The 24,514-nt window shown below is 49.4% G+C and overlaps 1 protein-coding gene across 1 annotated transcript in view; it reads right to left on the bottom strand.

Moving 5' to 3' along the window:
- The window catches only part of LOC115159829 (protein Shroom2-like), a 92,698-nt gene that overhangs the window by 54,732 nt on the left and 13,452 nt on the right, over nt 1-24,514 (bottom strand). The window contains exon 2 of the mRNA XM_029709883.1: nt 7,411-7,565. Coding sequence (XP_029565743.1) covers nt 7,411-7,565 — 155 coding nt within the window. The remainder of the gene's footprint in view (nt 1-7,410; nt 7,566-24,514) is intronic.

Raw genomic sequence — 24,514 nt, 5'->3', positions numbered from 1 at the left:
GGGGACAATGAAGACAGACTATCCAGCCAGTCAGGACTGGGGACAATGGGGACAGACTATCCAGCCAGTCAGGACTGGGGACAATGGGGACAGACCAGGTGTGCCCAACATTCTTTGATGTGAGATCTACTTTTTCATTTGCCAGCCTGATGAGATCTACCAGTCTCTAAACCAACCAACAAACTGTATGGAACACAACACACCACTGAGTATGGACCTGTTGCCATGATACCTATCTGCCACCCAAATATAACCTGCACCAATAACATGTTTTCTACAAATAAAGTGAAACTCATTTAATTTCCTACCTTTTAATGTGACTTTTGGCATTGGTTGGAGGCAAGTAGTTTTTCCTAGTCAGGGCTGTAGCAGCTTGTTGCCAGTCTCATGCAGGCCACAAGGTGGTCATCAGACATAGTAGATCTGCACTTGGACTTCATTATCTTCATGTGAGACAATGCAGACTCACAGAGGTAGGTTGATCCAAAAAGGGTTGATAAATTGAGAGCACATCTTCTTATGTTAGGATACTTCTCCTCTAGCAGCAGCTCCCAGAATTCTTCCTTCATCTCAGTGGTTGCCCTGGATTTCCAGCTGAATGTCATTTTGGAGGGTGACAATTTCAGTTTTCTTCTATAGTTGTTTCCAACTGAAAAAGTGCTACCATTTTTGGGAGGCTAATGACTTCCACATTTATGTCTGTGTCAAACGGAAAGCACATACAAAGTGGCAATAGGCTGAAGTGATGCAAAAGTCAGTGAAACGATTGTCAAACTCAGATGAGATGCTCTGGACGTGCTGCACGTAACGTGCACTGTCAAGCTGTGCTGCGTCCTTGTCCTTGACGTTCAGGTTCTGAATACATGTGTTGACAGAAGTGCAGGTCCTTACGTTGCAGCTTTCTCGTGAGCAGTTGTAGTTTTTTTTAAAGTGTTTCACAGAGCTGATCATGTCTATTACATGTTTGCCTTTTCCTTGCAGTTAGGTCAGTGAGAAAAGATAAATCCAGGAGCCACTGTGTGTCCTCTAGCTGTACATGTTCTGCATGTTTGGAGACCTTGAGAAACTCCTTGATTTCAGGCAACAACTCACTGAATCTCCCTAAAAATGTACCTCGGCTCAGCCACCGCACATCCGTGTGCAGCAGCAGGTCCGTGTGCTCCGCTTCAGTCTCTTCTAAGTGAAATAGCCTCCACTGTAGAGGCTTCTTGCTCGAATTAAAACACACAATCTTCATCACAACATCCATCACCTCTTTCATGTTTAACATCTTGCCGCACAAAGCTTGCTGATGAATTCCGCAGTGATAACTAAGAAAGTCCGGGAAAGAATCCTCTCGTTTGCACAATGCAACGAACCCACTAATGCGGCCTACCATAGCAGGCGCCCCATCCGTAGTAATGGAGACAAGCTTACAAAAGGGCAGCTGGAATTTGTTTGCAGCGAACTCCATAAACGCTTGAAACATATCTTCGCCCCTTGTACGTCCTTTCAGTGGCAAAATGGCGAGTTGTTCCTCTTTTGTAATCATGTTGTCCAATAGCATTCTGATGAAAATGTATAACTGTGTCACGTCTACCATATCTGTGGTCTCGTTAAACTGGAGGGAATAACACTCGCAGTTGTCAGTATCCTCCCTCAGTTGATCCTCGAGGTTCTCTGCTATTCCCTCACATCTTCTTGTCACCGTATTTCTGGACAACTGAATGTCATTGATGGCAGCCATAATTTAGGTCTTATTCTTAACATCCCCAAACAGCGATTCTGCAGCCTCAGTAAATACTTCCTTGATCATCTCCCCATCTTTGAACAACTTTTTATGTAAGAAAAAGCAAGAACGTGACTCACACGATGAGAGGCTATTGTTGCCGCCTTTCCTTTGGTCACAGGCCGTGTGAAAGTTGACTGCTGCGCTGCCAGCTGATTTGTTAGTTCTCGTACCGTTCTTCTTCGTAATTCAGTCTTTGCTGGAAAATCTCTTTCCTGGGTTTTGTGTGTGGTTATAAAATGTTGTTGTATGTTACCTTTCTTTGGGATAGCGATGCCATTACGGCAGATGAGACACAGACATTTTGAGTTTGACATGACGAAAAAATGATCCTCCTCCCATTCCTGGTGGAAATGATACTTTTTCTGTTTTTTTGTTTCCTTCCATTCACGCTGCTGTCTGTCGACCACACAACTTAAGAACCATTTAACAACGAATCTGGCTACAAAGTTAGCTAGCTAGCTACCCGCCTGGCATCACCGTTACCTCGACTTGGAGTAGGCAGGCAGCATCTGACCGCGCCAACTAGGCATACGTCAATAAGTGGGCAGGGACTGGTCATATTTTATGTAAATCACGTGACTTTTCAGACATTGCTGTGAATGGAGGACTGTCGAATGTCAAAACAGAAAGAGATTATAGGCATTGATTTGTGTGGTTGAATTTTAGTAGATGTATAATCATCTGACGATCGACTGGTTGGGCACCCCTGGGGACAGACTATCCAGCCAGTGATGTCTGGGGACAATGGGGACAGACTATCCATTCAGTCAGGGCCAGGGACAATGGGGACAGACTATCCATTCAGTCAGGGCCAGGGACAATGGGGACAGACTATCCATTCAGTCAGGGCCAGGGACAATGGGGACAGACTATCCATTCAGTCAGGGCCAGGGACAATGGGGACAGACTATCCATTCAGTCAGGGCCAGGGACTATGGGGACAGACTATCCATTCAGTCAGGGCCAGGGACAATGGGGACAGACTATCCATTCAGTCAGGGCCAGGGACAATGGGGACAGACTATCCATTCAGTCAGGGCCAGGGACAATGGGGACAGACTATCCATTCAGTCAGGGCCAGGGACAATGGGGACAGACTATCCATTCAGTCAGGGCCAGGGACAATGGGGACAGACTATCCAGCCTGAAATGGCACCCTATTCCCTAAATGGCACCCTATTCCCTATATGGCACCCTATTCCCTGTGTGCAGTGGTGGCAGAGTGTCTGGAATGCTTTGGTTGCCTGGCCTTTGTCGTTCCCACTCCCCGTTTAGACAGGACGAGACACACTGACTTGCTGACTGACTTGCTGACTGACTTGCTGGCTGACTTGCTGACTGACTTGCTGACTGACTTGCTGACTGACTTGCTGGCTGACTTGCTGACTGACTTGCTGACTGACTTGCTGACTGACTTGCTGACTGACTTGCTGACTGACTTGCTGGCTGACTTGCTGACTGACTTGCTGACTGACTTGCTGACTGGCTGGACAGACCCTAGCTAGCCGGTCAGAGTGAGGTCATAGCATGTGCCTTAAAGCTGCCTGAGGCTGGTAAACACAGATTCACCATCTTCAGTTCCCATATCGCTCTCTCTCTCCCTTTCCCTCTCTTCTCTCCAGGCTCTCAATTCAATTCAATTGAAGGGCTTTATTGGCATAGGAAACATATGTTAACATTGCCAAAGCAAGTGAAGTAGATAATAAACAAAAGTGAAATCAACAATAAAAACGAACAGTAAACATTACACTCACAGAAGTTCCAAGATAATATTATGTCTATATACAGTGTTGTAGCGATGTGCTCGCTCTTCTCTCCAGGCTCTCTCTCTCCCTCTCTTCTCTCCAGGCTCTCTCTCTCTCCCTCTCTCTTCTCTCCAGGCTCTCTCTCTCTCCCTCTCTCTCTCTCCAGGCTCTCTCTCTCTCCCTCTCTCTTCTCTCCAGGCTCTCTCTCTCTCCCTCTCTCTTCTCTCCAGGCTCTCTCTCTCTCCAGGCTCTCTCTCTCTCTCCCTCTCTTCTCTCCAGGCTCTCTCTCTCCCTCTCTTCTCTCCAGGCTCTCTCTCTCTCCCTCTCTTCTCTCCAGGCTCTCTCTCTCTCCAGGCTCTCTCTCTCTCCCTCTCTCTTCTCTCCAGGCTCTCTCTCTCTCCTTCTCTCTTCTCTCCAGGCTCTCACTCTCTCTATCTCTCTCTCCCTCTCTTCTCTCCAGGCTCTCTCTCTCTCCAGGCTCTCTCTCTCTCCCTCTCTCTTCTCCCCAGGCTCTCTCTCTCTCCCTCTCTCTTCTCTCCAGGCTCTCACTCTCTCCCTCTCTCTTCTCCCCAGGCTCTCTCTCTCTCCCTCTCTCTTCTCTCCAGGCTCTCTCTCTCCCTCTCTCTTCTCTCCAGGCTCTCTCTCTCTCCCTCTCTCTTCTCTCCAGGCTCTCTCTCTCTCCCTCTCTCTTCTCTCCAGGCTCTCTCTCTCTCCCTCTCTCTTCTCTCCAGGCTCTCTCTCTCCCTCTCTCTTCTCTCCAGGCTCACTCTCTCTCCCTCTCTCTTCTCCCCAGGCTCTCTCTCTCTCCCTCTCTCTTCTCTCCAGGCTCTCTCTCTCTCTCTAACAACATCCAGGGTTATTCTCTCTCTCTCTCTAACAACATCCAGGGTTATTCTCTCTCTCTCTAATAACATACAGGGTTATTCTCTCTCTCTCTAACAACATCCAGGGTTATTCTCTCTCTCTAACAACATCCAGGGTTATTCTCTCTCTCTCTAACAACATCCAGGGTTATTCTCTCTCTCTCTAACAACATCCAGGGTTATTCTCTCTCTCTCTAACAACATCCAGGGTTATTCTCTCTCTATCTAACAACATCCAGGGTTATTCTCTCTCTCTCTAACAACATCCAGGGTTATTCTCTCTCTCTCTCTAACAACATACAGGGTTATTCTCTCTCTATCTAACAACATCCAGGGTTATTCTCTCTCTCTCTCTAACAACATCCAGGGTTATTCTCTCTCTCTCTCTAACAACATACAGGGTTATTCTCTCTCTCTCTCTCTCTAACAACATCCAGGGTTATTCTCTCTCTCTCTAACAACATACAGGGTTATTCTCTCTCTCTCTAACAACATACAGGGTTATTCTCTCTCTCTCTCTAACAACATCCAGGGTTATTCTCTCTCTCTCTCTCTAACAACATCCAGGGTTATTCTCTCTCTCTCTAACAACATCCAGGGTTATTCTCTCTCTCTCTAACAACATCCAGGGTTATTCTCTCTCTCTCTAACAACATCCAGGGTTATTCTCTCTCTCTCTCTCTAACAACATCCAGGGTTATTCTCTCTCTCTCTAACAACATCCAGGGTTATTCTCTCTCTCTCTAACAACATCCAGGGTTATTCTCTCTCTCTCTAACAACATCCAGGGTTATTCTCTCTCTCTCTAACAACATCCAGGGTTATTCTCTCTCTCTCTCTCTAACAACATCCAGGGTTATTCTCTCTCTCTCTAACAACATCCAGGGTTATTCTCTCTCTCTCTCTCTGTCTCTCAAACAACACACTCTGAGAACTCCTATAGAGTGTTCCCCCTAGGGGAAACACAGTGCAGTACATTACTGCCTGGCTGAAACTCCACGCAGCTTTTCGTTAGCATTAGCATGTTAAGAAATAGCTTCCTTAACAAACCTAAATCCTTGATCCTCTACTACTGTGAATATGGATGAAAGAGTATTGTACATATTAACACACAGCTCATTCAGTAGTGGGTAGATATACTGTATAGAGTAACACACAGCTCATTCAGTAGTGGGTAGATATACTGTATAGAGTAACACACAGCTCATTCAGTAGTGGGTAGATATACTGTACAGAGTAACACAGCTCATTCAGTAGTGGGTAGATATACTGTATAGAGTAACACAGCTCATTCAGTAGTGGGTAGATATACTGTATAGAGTAACACAGCTCATTCAGTAGTGGGTAGATATACTGTACATATTAACACACAGCTCATTCAGTAGTGGGTAGATATACTGTACATATTAACACACAGCTCATTCAGTCTCAATAAAAGCGTCAGTGTGAGGTGTAAGTGTTGTGTGGGTGTGTCTGCATGTGAACCAGGAAGTGTGTGCTGCCTATATTTATGGCTTATTCTGAAGCTCGTTAGGCAGGAAAGGCTTAATGCTGGTTGACTTGGCCCAGTCAGGTGGGTACAGAAGCATATCCAGCAGGAAGTACTATATTCACCCTCCGCTCCACAGCGTGTCCAGCAGGAAGTACTATATTCACCCTCCGCTCCACAGCGTGTCCAGCAGGAAGTACTATATTCACCCTCCGCTCCACAGCGTGTCCAGCAGGAAGTACTATATTGACCCTCCGCTCCACAGCGTGTCCAGCAGGAAGTACTATATTCACCCTCCGCTCCACAGCGTGTCCAGCAGGAAGTACTATATTCACCCTCCGCTCCACAGCGTGTCCAGCAGGAAGTACTATATTGACCCTCCGCTCCACAGCGTGTCCAGCAGGAAGTACTATATTCACCCTCCGCTCCACAGCGTGTCCAGCAGGAAGTACTATATTCACCCCCCCACACACACACACACACACACACACACACACACACACTGGAACCCAGCACTGCCTGGCCTATTATTATACTATTATTATCTGTGAGTTCTGAATCATGGTGACTATAGACATCAGACTGGAGAGGGTGAGGAGGATGAGGAGGGTGAGGAGGGTGAGGAGGGTGGGGAGGGTGAGGAGGATGAGGAGGGTGAGGAGGGTGAGGAGGATGAGGAGGGTGAGGAGGGGGAGGAGGGGGAGGAGGATGAGGAGGGTGAGGAGGGTGAGGAGGATGAGGAGGGTGAGGAGGGTGAGGAGGATGAGGAGGGTGAGGAGGATGAGGAGGGTGGGGAGGGTGGGGAGGGTGAGGAGGGTCAGGAGGGTGAGGAGGGTGAGGAGGGTGGGGAGGGTGAGGAGGGTGAGGAGGGTGGGGAGGGTGAGGAGGGTGGGGAGGGTGAGGAGGGTGAGGAGGGTGGGGAGGGTGAGGACGGTGAGGAGGGTGAGGAGGGTGAGGTCACTATAGACAACAGACCAAACCAACACCTCTCCACCTGGTGCGACCAAACCAACACCTCTTCACCTGGTGTGACCAAACCAACACCTCTCCACCTGGTGTGACCAAACCAACACCTCTCCACCTGGTGTGACCAAACCAACACCTCTCCACCTGGTGTGACCAAACCAACACCTCTCCACCTGGTGTGACCAAACCAACACCTCTCCACCTGGTGTGACCAAACCAACACCTCTCCACCTGGTGTGACCAAACCAACACCTCTCCACCTGGTGTGACCAAACCAACACCTCTCTACCTGGTGTGACCAAACCAACACCTCTATACCTGGTGTGACCAAACCAACACCTATCCACCTGGTGTGACCAAACCAACACCTCTCCACCTGGTGTGACCAAACCAACACCTCTCCACCTGGTGTGATTTGCAGGATAAAAACAAGACCACCAAAAACATGAAATCTGAATCGGCAGTTTGATAGTGGCTACGGTGAGAGAGAGAGAGAGAGAGAGAGAGAGAGAGAGAGAGAGAGAGAGAGAGAGAGAGAGAGCAAGTGATTGGATGATGGGTTTTTAGTTCACATACCTACGAACAGTGAGTCGAAGAGTCTTGTAGGATCCTTTGACCAATGAGATGGCTTCCTGCCTGAATCCACTGAGCTCCACGTCGTTAATGACAACCACCTGGTCACCTGGCAACAGGGGGTGTTCCAACAGGTCCGCCTTCCCACCTCCCTCAACCTGGATTGAAGAGGAGAGAAGAATACAGTTCTGTTTCAGATGACAGAAATCAGTAGAGGAGCCCCTCGAGCAGATGTAGGCTTTGAGAAGGACATGGCAGAATAACGAACATCTAGGATACTGATACCAGATCACTCCACACACACACACACACACACACACACACACACACACACACACACACACACACACACACACACACACACACACACACACACACACACACACACACACACACACACACGAGAAAGAGAGGAGTCTGAGTTTAGTACAGTTACAGCATGAAGGTCTTCATTGATCTAAGGCTAAACTAACCTAACACCTGACTTCAGAGCTACAACTCTCTGTTTGGACCTATAGATCTATCCCTATCTCCCTCATATCCTCCTACAAGAGGAACTCCTCATGTGGGCTCCCGAGTGGAGCAGCGGTCTAAGACACTGCATCTCAGTTGGCTCCCTCCCGAGTGGAGCAGCGGTCTAAGACACTGCATCTCAGTGGGCTCCCTCCCGAGTGGAGCAGCGGTCTAAGACACTGCATCTCAGTGGGCTCCCTCCCGAGTGGAGCAGCGGTCTAAGACACTGCATCTCAGTGGGCTCCCGAGTGGAGCAGCGGTCTAAGACACTGCATCTCAGTTGGCTCCCTCCCGAGTGGAGCAGCGGTCTAAGACACTGCATCTCAGTGGGCTCCCTCTCTAGTGGAGCAGCGGTCTAAGACACTGCATCTCAGTTGGCTCCCTCCCGAGTGGAGCAGCGGTCTAAGGCACTGCATCTCAGTGGGCTCCCTCCCGAGTGGAGCAGCGGTCTAAGACACTGCATCTCAGTGTGCTCCAGAGTGGAGCAGCGGCCTAAGACACTGCATCTCAGTGGGCTCCCTCCCGAGTGGAGCAGTGGTCTAAGACACTGCATCTCAGTGGGCTCCCTAGTGGAGCAGCGGTCTAAGACACTGCATCTCAGTGGGTTCCCTAGTGGAGCAGCGGTCTAAGGCACTGCATCTCAGTGGGCTCCCTAGTGGAGCAGCGGTCTAAGACACTGCATCTCAGTGGGCTCCCTCCCGAGTGGAGCAGCGGTCTAAGACACTGCATCTCAGTGGGCTCCCTCCCGAGTGGAGCAGCGGTCTAAGACACGGCATCTCAGTGGGCTCCCTCCCGAGTGGAGCAGTGGTCTAAGACACTGCATCTCAGTGGGCTCCCTAGTGGAGCAGCGGTCTAAGACACTGCATCTCAGTAGGCTCCCGAGTGGAGCAGCGGTCTAAGACACTGCATCTCAGTTGGCTCCCTCCCGAGTGGAGCAGCGGTCTAAGGCACTGCATCTCAGTTGGCTCCCTCCCGAGTGGAGCAGCGGTCTAAGACACTGCATCTCAGTGGGCTCCCTCCCGAGTGGAGCAGCGGTCTAAGACACTGCATCTCAGTGGGCTCCCTCCCGAGTGGAGCAGCGGTCTAAGACACTGCATCTCAGTGGGCTCCCGAGTGGAGCAGCGGTCTAAGACACTGCATCTCAGTTGGCTCCCTCCCGAGTGGAGCAGCGGTCTAAGACACTGCATCTCAGTGGGCTCCCTCTCTAGTGGAGCAGCGGTCTAAGACACTGCATCTCAGTTGGCTCCCTCCCGAGTGGAGCAGAGGTCTAAGGCACTGCATCTCAGTGGGCTCCCTCCCGAGTGGAGCAGCGGTCTAAGACACTGCATCTCAGTGTGCTCCCGAGTGGAGCAGCGGCCTAAGACACTGCATCTCAGTGGGCTCCCTCCCGAGTGGAGCAGTGGTCTAAGACACTGCATCTCAGTGGGCTCCCTAGTGGAGCAGCGGTCTAAGACACTGCATCTCAGTGGGTTCCCTAGTGGAGCAGCGGTCTAAGGCACTGCATCTCAGTGGGCTCCCTCCCGAGTGGAGCAGCGGTCTAAGACACTGCATCTCAGTGGGCTCCCTCCCGAGTGGAGCAGCGGTCTAAGACACTGCATCTCAGTGGGCTCCCGAGTGGAGCAGCGGCTTAAGACAGTGCATCTCAGTGGGCTCCCCTCCGAGTGGAACAGTGGTCTAAGACACTGCATCTCAGTGGGCTCCCTAGTGGAGCAGCGGTCTAAGACACTGCATCTCAGTGGGCTCCCTAGTGGAGCAGAGGTCTAAGACACTGCATTTCAGTGGGCTCCCTCCCGAGTGGAGCAGCGGTCTAAGACACTGCATCTCAGTGGGCTCCCTCCCGAGTGGAGCAGCGGTCTAAGACACGGCATCTCAGTGGGCTCCCTCCCGAGTGGAGCAGTGGTCTAAGACACTGCATCTCAGTGGGCTCCCTAGTGGAGCAGCGGTCTAAGACACTGCATCTCAGTGGGCTCCCGAGTGGAGCAGCGGTCTAAGACACTGCATCTCAGTGGGCTCCCTCCCGAGTGGAGCAGCGGTCTAAGACACTGCATCTCAGTGGGTTCCCGAGTGGAGCAGCGGTCTAAGGCACTGCATCTCAGTGGGTTCCCAAGTGGAGCAGCGGTCTAAGACACTGCATCTCAGTGGGCTCCCTCCCGAGTGGAGCAGCGGTCTAAGACACTGCATCTCAGTGAGCTCCCTCCCGAGTGGAGCAGCGGTCTAAGACACTGCATCTCAGTGGGTTCCCTCCCGAGTGGAGCAGCGGTCTAAGACACTGCATCTCAGTGGGCTCCCTCCCGAGTGGAGCAGCGGTCTAAGACACTGCATCTCAGTGGGTTCCTGAGTGGAGCAGCGGTCTAAGGCACTGCATCTCAGTGGGCTCCCGAGTGGAGCAGCGGTCTAAGACACTGCATCTCAGTGGGCTCCCTCCTGAGTGGAGCAGCGGTCTAAGACACTGCATCTCAGTGGGCTCCCTCCTGAGTGGAGCAGCAGTCTAAGACACTGTATCTCAGTGGGCTCCCTCCCGAGTGGAGCAACGGTCTAAGGCACTGCATCTCAGTGGGCTCCCGAGTGGAGCAGCGGTCTAAGACACTGCATCTCAGTGGGCTCCCTCTCTAGTGGAGCAGCGGTCTAAGGCACTGCATCTCAGTGGGCTCCCGAGTGGAGCAGCGGCCTAAGACACTGCATCTCAGTGGGCTCCCTCCCGAGTGGAGCAGTGGTCTAAGACACTGCATCTCAGTGGGCTCCCTAGTGGAGCAGCGGTCTAAGACACTGCATCTCAGTGGGCTCCCTAGTGGAGCAGAGGTCTAAGACACTGCATCTCAGTGGGCTCCCGAGTGGAGCAGCGGTCTAAGACACTGCATCTCAGTGGGCTCCCTCCCGAGTGGAGCAGCGGTCTAAGACACTGCATCTCAGTGGGTTCCCGAGTGGAGCAGCGGTCTAAGGCACTGCATCTCAGTGGGTTCCCGAGTGGAGCAGCGGTCTAAGACACTGCATCTCAGTGGGCTCCCTCCCGAGTGGAGCAGCGGTCTAAGACACTGCATCTCAGTGAGCTCCCTCCCGAGTGGAGCAGCGGTCTAAGACACTGCATCTCAGTGGGCTCCCTCCCAAGCGGAGCAGCGGTCTAAGACACTGCATCTCAGTGGGTTCCTGAGTGGAGCAGCGGTCTAAGGCACTGTATCTCAGTGGGCTCCCGAGTGGAGCAGCGGTCTAAGACACTGCATTTCAGTGGGCTCACTCCCGAGTGGAGCAGCAGTCTAAGACACTGCATCTCAGTGGGCTCCCTCCTGAGTGGAGCAGCGGTCTAAGACACTGCATCTCAGTGGGCTCCCTCCCGAGTGGAGCAACGGTCTAAGGCACTGCATCTCAGTGGGCTCCCTCCCGAGTGGAGCAGTGGTCTAAGACACTGCATCTCAGTGGGCTCCCTAGTGGAGCAGAGGTCTAAGACACTGCATCTCAGTGGGCTCCCGAGTGGAGCAGCGGTCTAAGACACTGCATCTCAGTGGGCTCCCTCCCGAGTGGAGCAGCGGTCTAAGACACTGCATCTCAGTGGGTTCCCGAGTGGAGCAGCGGTCTAAGGCACTGCATCTCAGTGGGTTCCCGAGTGGAGCAGCGGTCTAAGACACTGCATCTCAGTGGGCTCCCTCCCGAGTGGAGCAGCGGTCTAAGACACTGCATCTCAGTGAGCTCCCTCCCGAGTGGAGCAGCGGTCTAAGACACTGCATCTCAGTGGGTTCCCTCCCGAGTGGAGCAGCGGTCTAAGACACTGCATCTCAGTGGGCTCCCTCCCAAGCGGAGCAGCGGTCTAAGACACTGCATCTCAGTGGGTTCCTGAGTGGAGCAGCGGTCTAAGGCACTGTATCTCAGTGGGCTCCCGAGTGGAGCAGCGGTCTAAGACACTGCATTTCAGTGGGCTCACTCCCGAGTGGAGCAGCAGTCTAAGACACTGCATCTCAGTGGGCTCCCTCCTGAGTGGAGCAGCGGTCTAAGACACTGCATCTCAGTGGGCTCCCTCCCGAGTGGAGCAACGGTCTAAGGCACTGCATCTCAGTGGGCTCCCGAGTGGAGCAGCGGTCTAAGACACTGCATCTCAGTGGGCTCCCTAGTGGAGCAGCGGTCTAAGACACTGCATCTCAGTGGGCTCCCTAGTGGAGCAGCGGTCTAAGACACTGCATCTCAGTGGGCTCCCTCCCGAGTGGAGCAGCGGTCTAAGACACTGCATCTCAGTGGGCTCCCTCCCGAGTGGAGCAGCGGTCTAAGACACTGCATCTCAGTGGGTTCCCTCCCGAGTGGAGCAGCGGTCTAAGACACTGCATCTCAGTGGGCTCCCTCCCGAGTGGAACAGCGGTCTAAGACACTGCATCTCAGTGGGTTCCTGAGTGGAGCAGCGGTCTATGGCACTGTATCTCAGTGGGCTCCCTCCCGAGTGGAGCAGCGGTCTAAGACACTGCATCTCAGTGGGCTCCCTCCCGAGTGGAGCAGCGGTCTAACACACTGCATCTCAGTGGGCTCCCTCCCGAGTGGAGCAACGGTCTAAGGCACTGCATCTCAGTGGGCTCCCTCCCGAGTGGAGCAGCGGTCTAAGACACTGCATCTCAGTGGGTTCCTGAGTGGAGCAGCGGTCTAAGGCACTGCATCTCAGTGGGCTCCCGAGTGGAGCAGCGGTCTAAGACACTGCATCTCAGTGGGCTCCCTCCAGAGTGGAGCAGCAGTCTAAGACACTGTATCTCAGTGGGCTCCCTCCCGAGTGGAGCAACGGTCTAAGGCACTGCATCTCAGTGGGCTCCCGAGTGGAGCAGCGGTCTAAGACACTGCATCTCAGTGGGCTCCCTCTCTAGTGGAGCAGCGGTCTAAGGCACTGCATCTCAGTGGGCTCCCGAGTGGAGCAGCGGCCTAAGACACTGCATCTCAGTGGGCTCCCTCCCGAGTGGAGCAGTGGTCTAAGACACTGCATCTCAGTGGGCTCCCTAGTGGAGCAGCGGTCTAAGACACTGCATCTCAGTGGGCTCCCTAGTGGAGCAGAGGTCTAAGACACTGCATCTCAGTGGGCTCCCGAGTGGAGCAGCGGTCTAAGACACTGCATCTCAGTGGGCTCCCTCCCGAGTGGAGCAGCGGTCTAAGACACTGCATCTCAGTGGGTTCCCGAGTGGAGCAGCGGTCTAAGGCACTGCATCTCAGTGGGTTCCCGAGTGGAGCAGCGGTCTAAGACACTGCATCTCAGTGGGCTCCCTCCCGAGTGGAGCAGCGGTCTAAGACACTGCATCTCAGTGAGCTCCCTCCCGAGTGGAGCAGCGGTCTAAGACACTGCATCTCAGTGGGTTCCCTCCCGAGTGGAGCAGCGGTCTAAGACACTGCATCTCAGTGGGCTCCCTCCCAAGCGGAGCAGCGGTCTAAGACACTGCATCTCAGTGGGTTCCTGAGTGGAGCAGCGGTCTAAGGCACTGTATCTCAGTGGGCTCCCGAGTGGAGCAGCGGTCTAAGACACTGCATTTCAGTGGGCTCACTCCCGAGTGGAGCAGCAGTCTAAGACACTGCATCTCAGTGGGCTCCCTCCTGAGTGGAGCAGCGGTCTAAGACACTGCATCTCAGTTGGCTCCCTCCCGAGTGGAGCAACGGTCTAAGGCACTGCATCTCAGTGGGCTCCCTCCCGAGTGGAGCAGTGGTCTAAGACACTGCATCTCAGTGGGCTCCCTAGTGGAGCAGCGGTCTAAGACACTGCATCTCAGTGGGCTCCCTCCTGAGTGGAGCAGCGGTCTAAGACACTGCATCTCAGTGGGCTCCCTCCCGAGTGGAGCAGCGGTCTAAGACACTGCATCTCAGTGGGCTCCCTCCCGAGTGGAGCAGCGGTCTAAGACACTGCATCTCAGTGGGTTCCCGAGTGGAGCAGCGGTCTAAGGCACTGCATCTCAGTGGGTTCCCGAGTGGAGCAGCGGTCTAAGACACTGCATCTCAGTGGGCTCCCTCCCGAGTGGAGCAGCGGTCTAAGACACTGCATCTCAGTGAGCTCCCTCCCGAGTGGAGCAGCGGTCTAAGACACTGCATCTCAGTGGGTTCCCTCCCGAGTGGAGCAGCGGTCTAAGACACTGCATCTCAGTGGGCTCCCTCCCAAGCGGAGCAGCGGTCTAAGACACTGCATCTCAGTGGGTTCCTGAGTGGAGCAGCGGTCTAAGGCACTGTATCTCAGTGGGCTCCCGAGTGGAGCAGCGGTCTAAGACACTGCATTTCAGTGGGCTCACTCCCGAGTGGAGCAGCAGTCTAAGACACTGCATCTCAGTGGGCTCCCTCCTGAGTGGAGCAGCGGTCTAAGACACTGCATCTCAGTGGGCTCCCTCCCGAGTGGAGCAACGGTCTAAGGCACTGCATCTCAGTGGGCTCCCGAGTGGAGCAGCGGTCTAAGACACTGCATCTCAGTGGGCTCCCTAGTGGAGCAGCGGTCTAAGACACTGCATCTCAGTGGGCTCCCTAGTGGAGCAGCGGTCTAAGACACTGCATCTCAGTGGGCTCCCTCCCGAGTGGAGCAGCGGTCTAAGACACTGCATCTCAGTGGGCTCCCTCCCGAGTGGAGCAGCGGTCTAAGACACTGCATCTCAGTGGGTTCCCTCCCGAGTGGAGCAGCGGTCTAAGACACTGCATCTCAGTGGGCTCCCTCCCGAGTGGAACAGCGGTCTAAGACACTGCATCTCAGTGGGTTCCTGAGTGGAGCAGCGGTCTATGGCACTGTATCTCAGTGGGCTCCCTCCCGAGTGGAGCAGCGGTCTAAGACACTGCATCTCAGTGGGCTCCCTCCCGAGTGGAGCAGCGGTCTAAGACACTGCATCTCAGTGGGCTCCCGAGTGGAGCAGCGGTCTAAGGCACTGCATCTCAGTGGGCTCCCGAGTGGAGCAGCGGTCTAAGACACTGCATCTCAGTGGGCTATCTCCCGAGTGGAGCAGCGGTCTAAGGCACTGCATCTCAGTGGGCTCCCAAGTGGAGCAGTGGTCTAAGACACTGCATCTCAGTGCAAGAGACGTCACTACAGTCCCTGGTTCCAATCCAGGTTGAATCACATCCGGCCGTGATTGGGAGTCCAATAGGGTGGCGCACAGTTGGCTCAGTGTCGTCTCGGTTTGGCTGGGTGTAGGCCGCCATTGTAAATAACAATTTATTCTTAACTGACTTGCCTAGTTAAAAAAAGGTTCAATTACATTTTTATTTGTATTTTAAATATTGTCCAAAACAAAGCTAACTCACTGCAAACATCAATTCATCTTCTTGAAGCTATCGCTCATCATAAAGCTGTTTTGACTGTATAAATAAGTCAGTCATACCTCTTCATGGTACCCACACCATTCATACAATGATTATACTAACCAACAATGCTGACAGAGACATTATGACATTCACATGGTTTTGGTGAAACTGAACTGAAACTGAACTGAAACTGAACTGAAACTGAACTGAAACTGAGCTGAAACTGAACTGAGCTAACAGCTTTTCAGTTGGTGGTCTTCGGGTTCTTGGGGTGGGAGTAGGACTGTGGTGGTCAAGGCAGTTGCAGAGGGAGGTGTTTAGTCCCAGGGTCCTTAGCTTAGTGATGAGCTTTGATGGCACTATGGTGTTGAACGCTGAGCTGTAGTCAATGAATAGCATTCTCACATAGGTGTTCCTTTTGTCCAGGTGGGAAAGGGCAGTGTGGAATGCGATTGAGATTGCGTTATCTGTGGATCTGTTGGGGCGGTATGGGAATTGGAGTGGGTCTAGGGCAGGCCTGGGCAACTCCAGTCCTCGGGGGCCTGATTGGTGTCACACTTATTTTGTTGACAGAATACCAAGCGTATGCAAAGCTGTCATCAAGGCAAAGGGTGGCTACTTTGAAGAATCTAAAATCTAAAATATATTTTGATTTAACACTTTTTTGGTTACTACATGATTCCATATGTGTTATTTCATAGTTTTGATGTCTTCACTATTATTCTACAATGTAAAAAATTTAAAAATAAAGAAAAACCTTGGAATGAGTGGGTCTGTCCAAACTTTTGACTGGTACTGTATGTGTGAAATTTGTTTTGATTTAGAATGGACCATTATCATGCACCCGTCTCGAAACGGGCAGCGGGAAAAAATACATGTCATCTACTTGTCATGTCATGCACTTAAATAGCGAACGGAGGACGATTTTCCTGTGGTTCATTTTCATGCCATCCAGGTAGGCTATACTCCTGTTGTAAAGCCAAGCAATACGCTCAATATTAGGACATTTGATAAATGGTAGGCCTAGCCTATAGAAAGCTGATGGGTTCCTCCTCTTTTTAATAGAGGCCATCAAAACTTCCGCAACATGAGCTCCTGGGCTCTCATGAAGTGTTTTATTAGATTTTTATTAGATTTGCATTGATGTCAGAGTGATTAGAGGGACAATAGTGTGCTGAGTACCAGGCAGTTAACAAGTTTGGTAGGCTAATAATGACCATCAGCAGCATTAGAGCTTGGAGAACAATAATTACCGTGACTAAACGGTCACATGGAATTTGACTGCCTTCATGACTTGTGACCGCCGGTGTGGCTGTAATATGGTCACTGTAACAGCCCTAGAGGGGACTGAGTGGGACACATTGTTTACATCCTCCAGTCATTTAGGATAGTTTACATGCTCCAGTCATTTCAGATAGTTTACATGCTCCAGTCATTTCAGATAGTTTACATGCTCCAGTCATTTAGGATAGTTTACATGCTCCAGTCATTTCAGATAGTTTACATGCTCCAGTCATTTCAGATAGTTTACATGCTCCAGTCATTTCAGATAGTTTACATGCTCCAGTCATTTCAGATAGTTTACATGCTCCAGTCATTTGGGATAGTTTACATGCTCCAGTCATTTCAGATAGTTTATATGCTCCAGTCATTTAGGATAGTTTGTTTATATGATCCAGTCATTTGGGATAGTTTACATGCTCCAGTCATTGCAGATAGTTTATATGCTCCAGTCATTTCTGATAGTTTACATGCTCCAGTCATTTCAGATAGTTTACATGCTCCAGTCATTTCAGATAGTTTACATGCTCCAGTTATTTAGGAGAGTTTACATGCTCCAGTCATTTCAGATAGTTTACATGCTCCAGTCATTTCAGATAGTTTACATGCTCCAGTTATTTAGGATAGTTTACATGCTCCAGTCATTTCAGATAGTTTATATGCTGCAGTCATTTAGGATAGTTTATATGCTCCAGTCATTTCAGATAGTTTATATGCTCCAGTCATTTAGGATAGTTTATATGCTCCAGTCATTTCAGATAGTTTACATGCTCCAGTCACTTCAGATAGTTTACATGCTCCAGTCATTTCAGATAGTTTATGTGCTCCAGTCATTTCAGATAGTTTACATGCTCCAGTCACTTCAGATAGTTTACATGCTCCAGTAATTTCAGATAGTTTACATGCTCTAGTCATTTCAGATAGTTTACATGCTCCAGTCATTTAGGATAGTTTACATGCTCCAGTCATTTCAGATAGTTTATGTGCTCCAGTCATTTAGGATAGTTTGTTTACATGATCCAGTCATTCCAGATAGTTTACATGCTCCAGTCATTTCAGATAGTTTATATGCTGCAGTCAATTTAGAAAGCTTACAAGCTCCTGTCATTTCAAATAGCTTACATGCTCCAGTCATTTAGGATAGTTTATATGCTCCAGTCATTTCAGATAGTTTATATGCTCCAGTAATTTAGGATAGTTTACATGCTCCAGTCATTTAGGATAGTTTATATGCTCCAGTCATTTAGGATAGTTTCTTTATATGATCCAGTCATTTCAGATAGTTTACATGCGCCAGTCCATTTAGAAAGCTTACAATCTCCAGTCATTTCAAATAGCTTATATGCTCCAGTCATTTAGGATAGTTTACATGCTCCAGTCATTTAGGATAGTTTATATGCTCCAGTCATTTCAGATAATTTACATGCTCCAGTCATTTCAGATAGTTTACATGCTCCAGTCATTTCAGATAGTTTACATGCTCCAGTCATTTCAGATAGTTTACATGCTCCGGTCATTTCAGATAGTTTATATGCTCCAGTCATTTAGGATAGTTTACATGCTCCAGTCATTTCAGATAGTTTATATGCTCCAGTCAATTTAGAAAGCTTACAAGCTCCAGTCATTTCAAATAGCTTATATGCTCCAGTCATTTCAGATAATTTACATGCTCCAGTCATTTCAGATAGTTTATATGCTCCAGTCATTTGGGATAGTTTACATGCTCCAGTCATTTCAGATAGTTTACATGCTCCAGTCATTTCAGATAGTTTACATGCTCCAGTCATTTAGGATAGTTTACATGCTCCAGTCATTTCAGATAGTTTACATGCTCCAGTCATTTCAGATAGTTTACATAGACATGGTCAGGAAACATAGACATGGTCAGGGTTACATTAAACTCATTCCCCAGGGAAACATAGACATGGTCAGGGTTACATTAAACTCATTCCCCAGGGAAACATAGACATGGTCAGGGTTACATTAAACTCATTCCCCAGGGAAACATAGACATGGTCAGGGATACGTTAAACCCATTCCCCTGGGAAACATAGACATGGTCAGGGTTACATTAAACTCATTCCCCAGGGAAACATAGACATGGTCAGGGTTACATTAAACTCATTCCCCAGGGAAACATAGACATGGTCAGGGTTACATTAAACTCATTCCCCAGGGAAACATAGACATGGTCAGGGTTACATTAAACTCATTCCCCAGGGAAACATAGACATGGTCAGGGTTACATTAAACTCATTCCCCAGGGAAACATAGACATGGTCAGGGTTACATTAAACTCATTCCCCAGGGAAACATAGACATGGTCAGGGTTACATTAAACCCATTGCCCAGGGAAACATAGACATGGTCAGGGTTACATTAAACTCATTCCCCAGGGAAACATAGACATGGTCAGGGTTACATTAAACTCATTCCCCAGGGAAACATAGACATGGTCAGGGTTACATTAAACTCATTCCCCAGGGAAACATAGACATGGTTGGGGTCACGTTAAACCCATTCCCCAGGGAAACATCTATGCTCGGGGTAATATTAAACCCATTTCCAGGGGAACGTGCAGATTAACATTCAACAGGGCTCTTCCCTCCCAAAACTGTATCACAGTATTACAATACAGGCCTTATAGCCATCCTCAGGGCTAAACTCACAGGGTCGCACATTACAGAACTAATATACAGTTCATCCACTTGGGGTGAACAAATGGGCAAACCAACCATCACAGCTTCCTTGGATTTTCTTCTCCGTCTTGACAAAGGCATACAGAAGCAGAGCCTCTACCATTCAAGCCTTACTGAGAACAGCCAGGTAACACATTCTGTATTCTAAAGCTGAACTGGCCCCTCAGACAGAATAGAACAACACAAAACAGGAAATATTTTCAATAATCAGAAAAGCAGGCATATGTTTTTACACTTCCTTAGTGGTAAATAGTTGTAGCCAATGAAAAGTCAGGAAAGGGGGGGGGTTGATTAACTTGCTCTGGAAGTGTCTGAAAATGCCTCTTTAACTACAGATGGGCTACGAAGGCTCTGACAATGAACCTATTAACTTGACTTTCCCAAATGGCACTGTGACCTATATAGGGAAGAGGGTGCCATTTGGGACGCACACAAAAACAAATGTTGACCTTTCCTTAAGCCTCCTCTTCCAGAAGTCACAGGCCAGCGAGACAGCATCTCTGAGTGCTAATAGACTGTCAACAATACAGGCCTTCAATAACAACCACATAAAATAACAACTTAGAAATATTTGATGAGAAACCAGTATTCTGTCAACACTGTGTTCTGATTAAGTATATTTTTTTTAAATCTCTCTCTCCTTGTGTTGCTATTCAGACTAGCTGAGCTCTTGGTGCAAATTCCGATGCTGACATTCCTTTTTTTATCACTCTCATTCTCTCTCCTCCCTCTCTCTCTCTACTCCCCCTCTCTCTCTACTCCCTCTCTCTCTCTACTCCCTCTCTCTCTCTACTCCCTCTCTCTCTCTACTCCCTCTCTCTCTCTACTCCCTCTCTCTCTCTCTACTCTCTCTCTCTACTCCCTCTCTCTCTCTACTCTCTCTCTCTCTCTACTCCCTCTCTCTCTATTCCCTCTCTCTCTACTCCCTCTCTCTCTCTACTCCCCCTCTCTCTCTCTGCTCCCTCTCTCTCTCCCCCCCCCTCTCTCTCTCCTCCCCTCTCTCTCTCCTCCCCCTCTCGCTCTACTCCCTCTCTCTCTCTACTCCCCTCTCTCTCTCTACTCCCTCTCTCTCTCTCTACTCCCCCTCTCTCTCTCTGCTCCCTCTCTCTCTCTCCTCCCCCTCTCTCTCTCCTCCCCCTCCTCTCTCTACTCCCCCTCTCTCTCTCTACTCCCCCCCTCTCTCTCTACTCCCTCTCTCTCTCTCTGCTCCCTCTCTCTCCGCTCCCTCTCTCTACTCCCCCTCTCTCTCTCTACTCCCTCTCTCTCTCTCTACTCCCCCTCTCTCTCTCTGCTCCCTCTCTCTCCGCTCCCCTTCTCTCTACTCCCCCTCTCTCTCTGCTCCCTCTCTCTCTCTGCCCCTCTCTCTCTGCTCCCCCTCTCTCTCCGCTCCCCCTCTCTCTCTGCTCCCTCTCTCTCTCTACTCCCCCTCTTTCTCTGCCCATCTCTCTGCTCCCTCTCTCTCTCTGCTCTCTCTCTCCAAAGATTGTCAGGATAGGCCTGTCTATTATAGCCTGGTTTCTAAAGACTCTATAGATATTATAGCCTGGTTTATAAATATTCTCAGGATAGACCTGTCTATTATAGCTTGGTTTATAAAGATTCTCAGGATAGACCTGTCTATTATAGCCTGGTTTATAAAGATTCTCAGGATAGACCTGTCTATTATAGCCTGGTTTATAAAGATTCTCAGGATAGACCTGTCTATTATAGCCTGGTTTATAAAGATTCTCAGGATAGACCTGTCTATTATAGCCTGGTTTATAAAGACTCTATAGATATTATAGCCTGGTTTATAAAGATTCTCAGGATAGACCTGTCTATTATAGCCTGGTTTATAAAGATTCTCAGGATAGACCTGTCTATTATAGCCTGGTTTATAAAGATTCTCAGGATAGACCTGTCTATTATAGTCTGCTTTCTAAAGACTCTATAGATATTATAGCCTGGTTTATAAAGATTCTCAGGATAGACCTGTCTATTATAGCCTGGTTTATAAAGATTCTCAGGATAGACCTGTCTATTATAGCCTGGTTTATAAAGACTCTATAGATATTATAGCCTGGTTTCTAAAGATTCTCAGGATAGACCTGTCTATTATAGCCTGGTTTCTAAAGATTGTCAGGATAGACCTGTCTATTATAGCCTGGTTTATAAAGATTCTCAGTATAGGCCTGTCTATTATAGCCTGGTTTATAAAGACTCTATAGATATTATAGCCTGGTTTATAAAGACTCTATAGATATTATAGCCTGGTTTATAAATATTCTCAGGATAGACCTGTCTATTATAGCCTGGTTTATGAAGACTCTATAGATATTATAGCCTGGTTTCTAAAGATTGTCAGGACAGACCTGTCTATTATAGCCTGGTTTATAAAGATTCTCAGTATAGGCCTGTCTATTATAGCCTGGTTTATAAAGATTCTCAGGATAGACCTGTCTATTATAGCCTGGTTTATAAAGATTCTATAGATATTATAGCCTGGTTTCTAAAGATTCTCAGGATAGCCCTGTCTATTATAGCCTGGTTTATAAAGATTCTATAGATATTATAGCCTGGTTTCTAAAGATTCTCAGGATAGACCTGTCTATTATAGCCTGGTTTATAAAGATTCTATATATATTATAGCCTGGTTTATAAAGATTCTCAGTATAGGCCTGTCTATTATAGCCTGGTTTATAAAGATTCTCAGGATAGCCCTGTCTATTATAGCCTGGTTTATAAAGATTCTCAGGATAGACCTGTCTATTATAGCCTGGTTTATAAAGACTCTATAGATATTATAGCCTGGTTTATAAAGATTCTCAGGATAGACCTGTCTATTATAGCCTGGTTTATAAAGACTCTATAGATATTATAGCCTGGTTTATAAAGATTCTCAGGATAGACCTGTCTATTATAGCCTGGTTATTGTCTCTGTTCAGCTATTACATTCCACTCCTGTCATTTGGTAAATGACAGTATTGGCAAGGAGTGGAATGTTAGCTACAAAGACTGGTAACCAGACTAGGGCTGCAGGCACAGAAAGGCAAGGAGTCTGGATGGAGGCTTGATGTCTTAGCACGTTCAAATCTGCTGAATTAAGCCTAGCAAGAATGAGCATCACACTAGCTGGACATCCAGTAACTCAAGCACCAGCAGACAGCTAGCAATTTCTGACCTATCCTACACCAGACTACCATGCCCTGCTCTCTGGCCCTGCTCTCTGGCCCTGCTCTCTGGCCCTGCTCTCTGGCCCTGCTCTCTGGTCCTGCTCTCTGGCCCTGCTCTCTGGTTCTGTCTCTGGTCCTGCTCTCTGGTCCTGCTCTCTGGTCCTGCTCTCTGGCCCTGCTCTCTGGCCCTGCTCTCTGGTTCTGTCTCTGGTCCTGCTCTCTGGTTCTGTCTCTGGCCCTGCTCTCTGGTTCTGTCTCTGGCCCTGCTCTCTGGTTCTGTCTCTGGCCCTGCTCTCTGGTTCTGTCTCTGGTCCTGCTCTCTGGTCCTGCTCTCTGGTTCTGCACTCTGGTTCTGCTCTCTGGTTCTGTCTCTGGTTCTGTCTCTGGCCCTGCTCTCTGGTTCTGTCTCTGGCCCTGCTCTCTGGTTCTGTCTCTGGCCCTGCTCTCTGGTTCTGTCTCTGGCCCTGCTCTCTGGTTCTGTCTCTGGTTCTGTCTCTGGTCCTGCTCTCTGGTTCGGTCTCTGGTTCTGTCTCTGGCCCTGCTCTCTGGCCCTGCTCTCTGGTCCTGCTCTCTGGTCCTGCTCTCTGGTTCTGTCTCTGGCCCTGCTCTCTGGCCCTGCTCTCTGGTTCTGTCTCTGTTTCTGTCTCTGGTCCTGCTCTCTGGTTCTGCACTCTGGTTCTGCTCTCTGGTTCTGTCTCTGGCCCTGCTCTCTGGTTCTGTCTCTGGCCCTGCTCTCTGGTTCTGTCTCTGGTCCTGCTCTCTGGTTCTGTCTCTGGTTCTGTCTCTGGCTCTGCTCTCTGGTTCTGTCTCTGGTTCTGTCGCTGGTTCTGTCTCTGGTCCTGTCTCTGGTTCTGTCGCTGGTTCTGTCTCTGGTCCTGCTCTCTGGTTCTGTCTCTGGTTCTGTCTCTGGTCCTGCTCTCTGGTTCTGCTCTCTGGTTCTGTCTCTGGTTCTGTCTCTGGTCCTGCTCTCTGGTTCTGCTCTCTGGTCCTGCTCTCTGGTTCTGCTCTCTGGTTCTGCTCTCCGGGCTTGCTCTCAGGGCCTGCTCTCTGGTCCTGTCTCTGGTTCTGCTCTCTGGTCCTGCTCTCTGGTTCTGTCTCTGGTTCTGTCTCTGGTCCTGTCTCTGGTTCTGTCTCTGGTTCTGTTATGGTCCTGTTATGGTCCTGTTATGGTTCTGTTATGGTTCTGTTATGGTCCTGCTCTCTGGTTCTGTTATGGTTCTGTTATGGTTCTGTTATGGTTCTGTCTCTGGTCCTGTTATGGTTCTGTTATGGTTCTGTTATGGTTCTGTTATGGTCCTGTCTCTGGTCCTGTTATGGTTCTGTTATGGTTCTGTCTCTGGGTTCCTCCGGGGCTCTCTGCAGTGTGACCACCGGTGGAAGCATGTCTTTGTGTAGAACTGCTACTGCTGCTGTTGACACTGGTAGTGGTGCTGCAACACCCTGCGGCCCCGCAAATCTCCCCTCCCCCACCCTCCCCCCTCTCCTCTCCCTGCAGTAAAGCGGCTTAGTGTGTGAAGTGCTGAAAGGACACGCTCAGTAACATTAAAGCTACATCACCACCGCCACACAACGAGTTCTGCCGCGGCCGCACCCCACTCTCACTTCCTCTTTCACCTTTCACTTCCTCTTTATTCATATGAACAGGATTTAGTATTTCGTTAAGATCCCCAATTAGCTCTTCCTGGGGTCCAAACAGGAAACAGAATACAACAAATATAATGAATAAAATACATAATACTGTAACGGGGGTCGTCTAACGGGGACCAAGACGCGGTATGTGACGTGCTCATAATTACTTTTATTAAACTCAAAATCAAACAAACAACAAACAACCGAAAACAGTCCTGTCAGGTGCAACATACACAAATACACAGGAAACAACCACCCACAAAACACAGGAAAAAAACACCCCTACTAAATAGGACATTCAATTAGAGGCAACGAGGAACAGCTGCCTCCAATTGAAGGTCAACCCAAGAAACTAAACATAGAAATAGACACACTAGAATAAACATAGAAATATACTAACATAGAACATAAACCAAAAACCCCGAAAACACATAAAACAAACACCCCCTGCCACATCCTGACCAAACTACAATAACAAATAACCCCCTTTACTGGTCAGGACGTGACAAATACACTACACATCGACAATACATAGACAATACATAGACAATACACTACACCATACATAGACAATACATAGACAATACACTACACCATACATAGCCTTGA

Source organism: Salmo trutta, chromosome 23 (assembly GCF_901001165.1).
Source record: "Salmo trutta chromosome 23, fSalTru1.1, whole genome shotgun sequence".
Lineage (NCBI taxonomy): Eukaryota > Metazoa > Chordata > Actinopteri > Salmoniformes > Salmonidae > Salmo > Salmo trutta.
The sequence above is the reverse complement of the archived record's forward strand: the minus strand, read 5'-3'. Positions and strand labels throughout refer to the sequence as shown.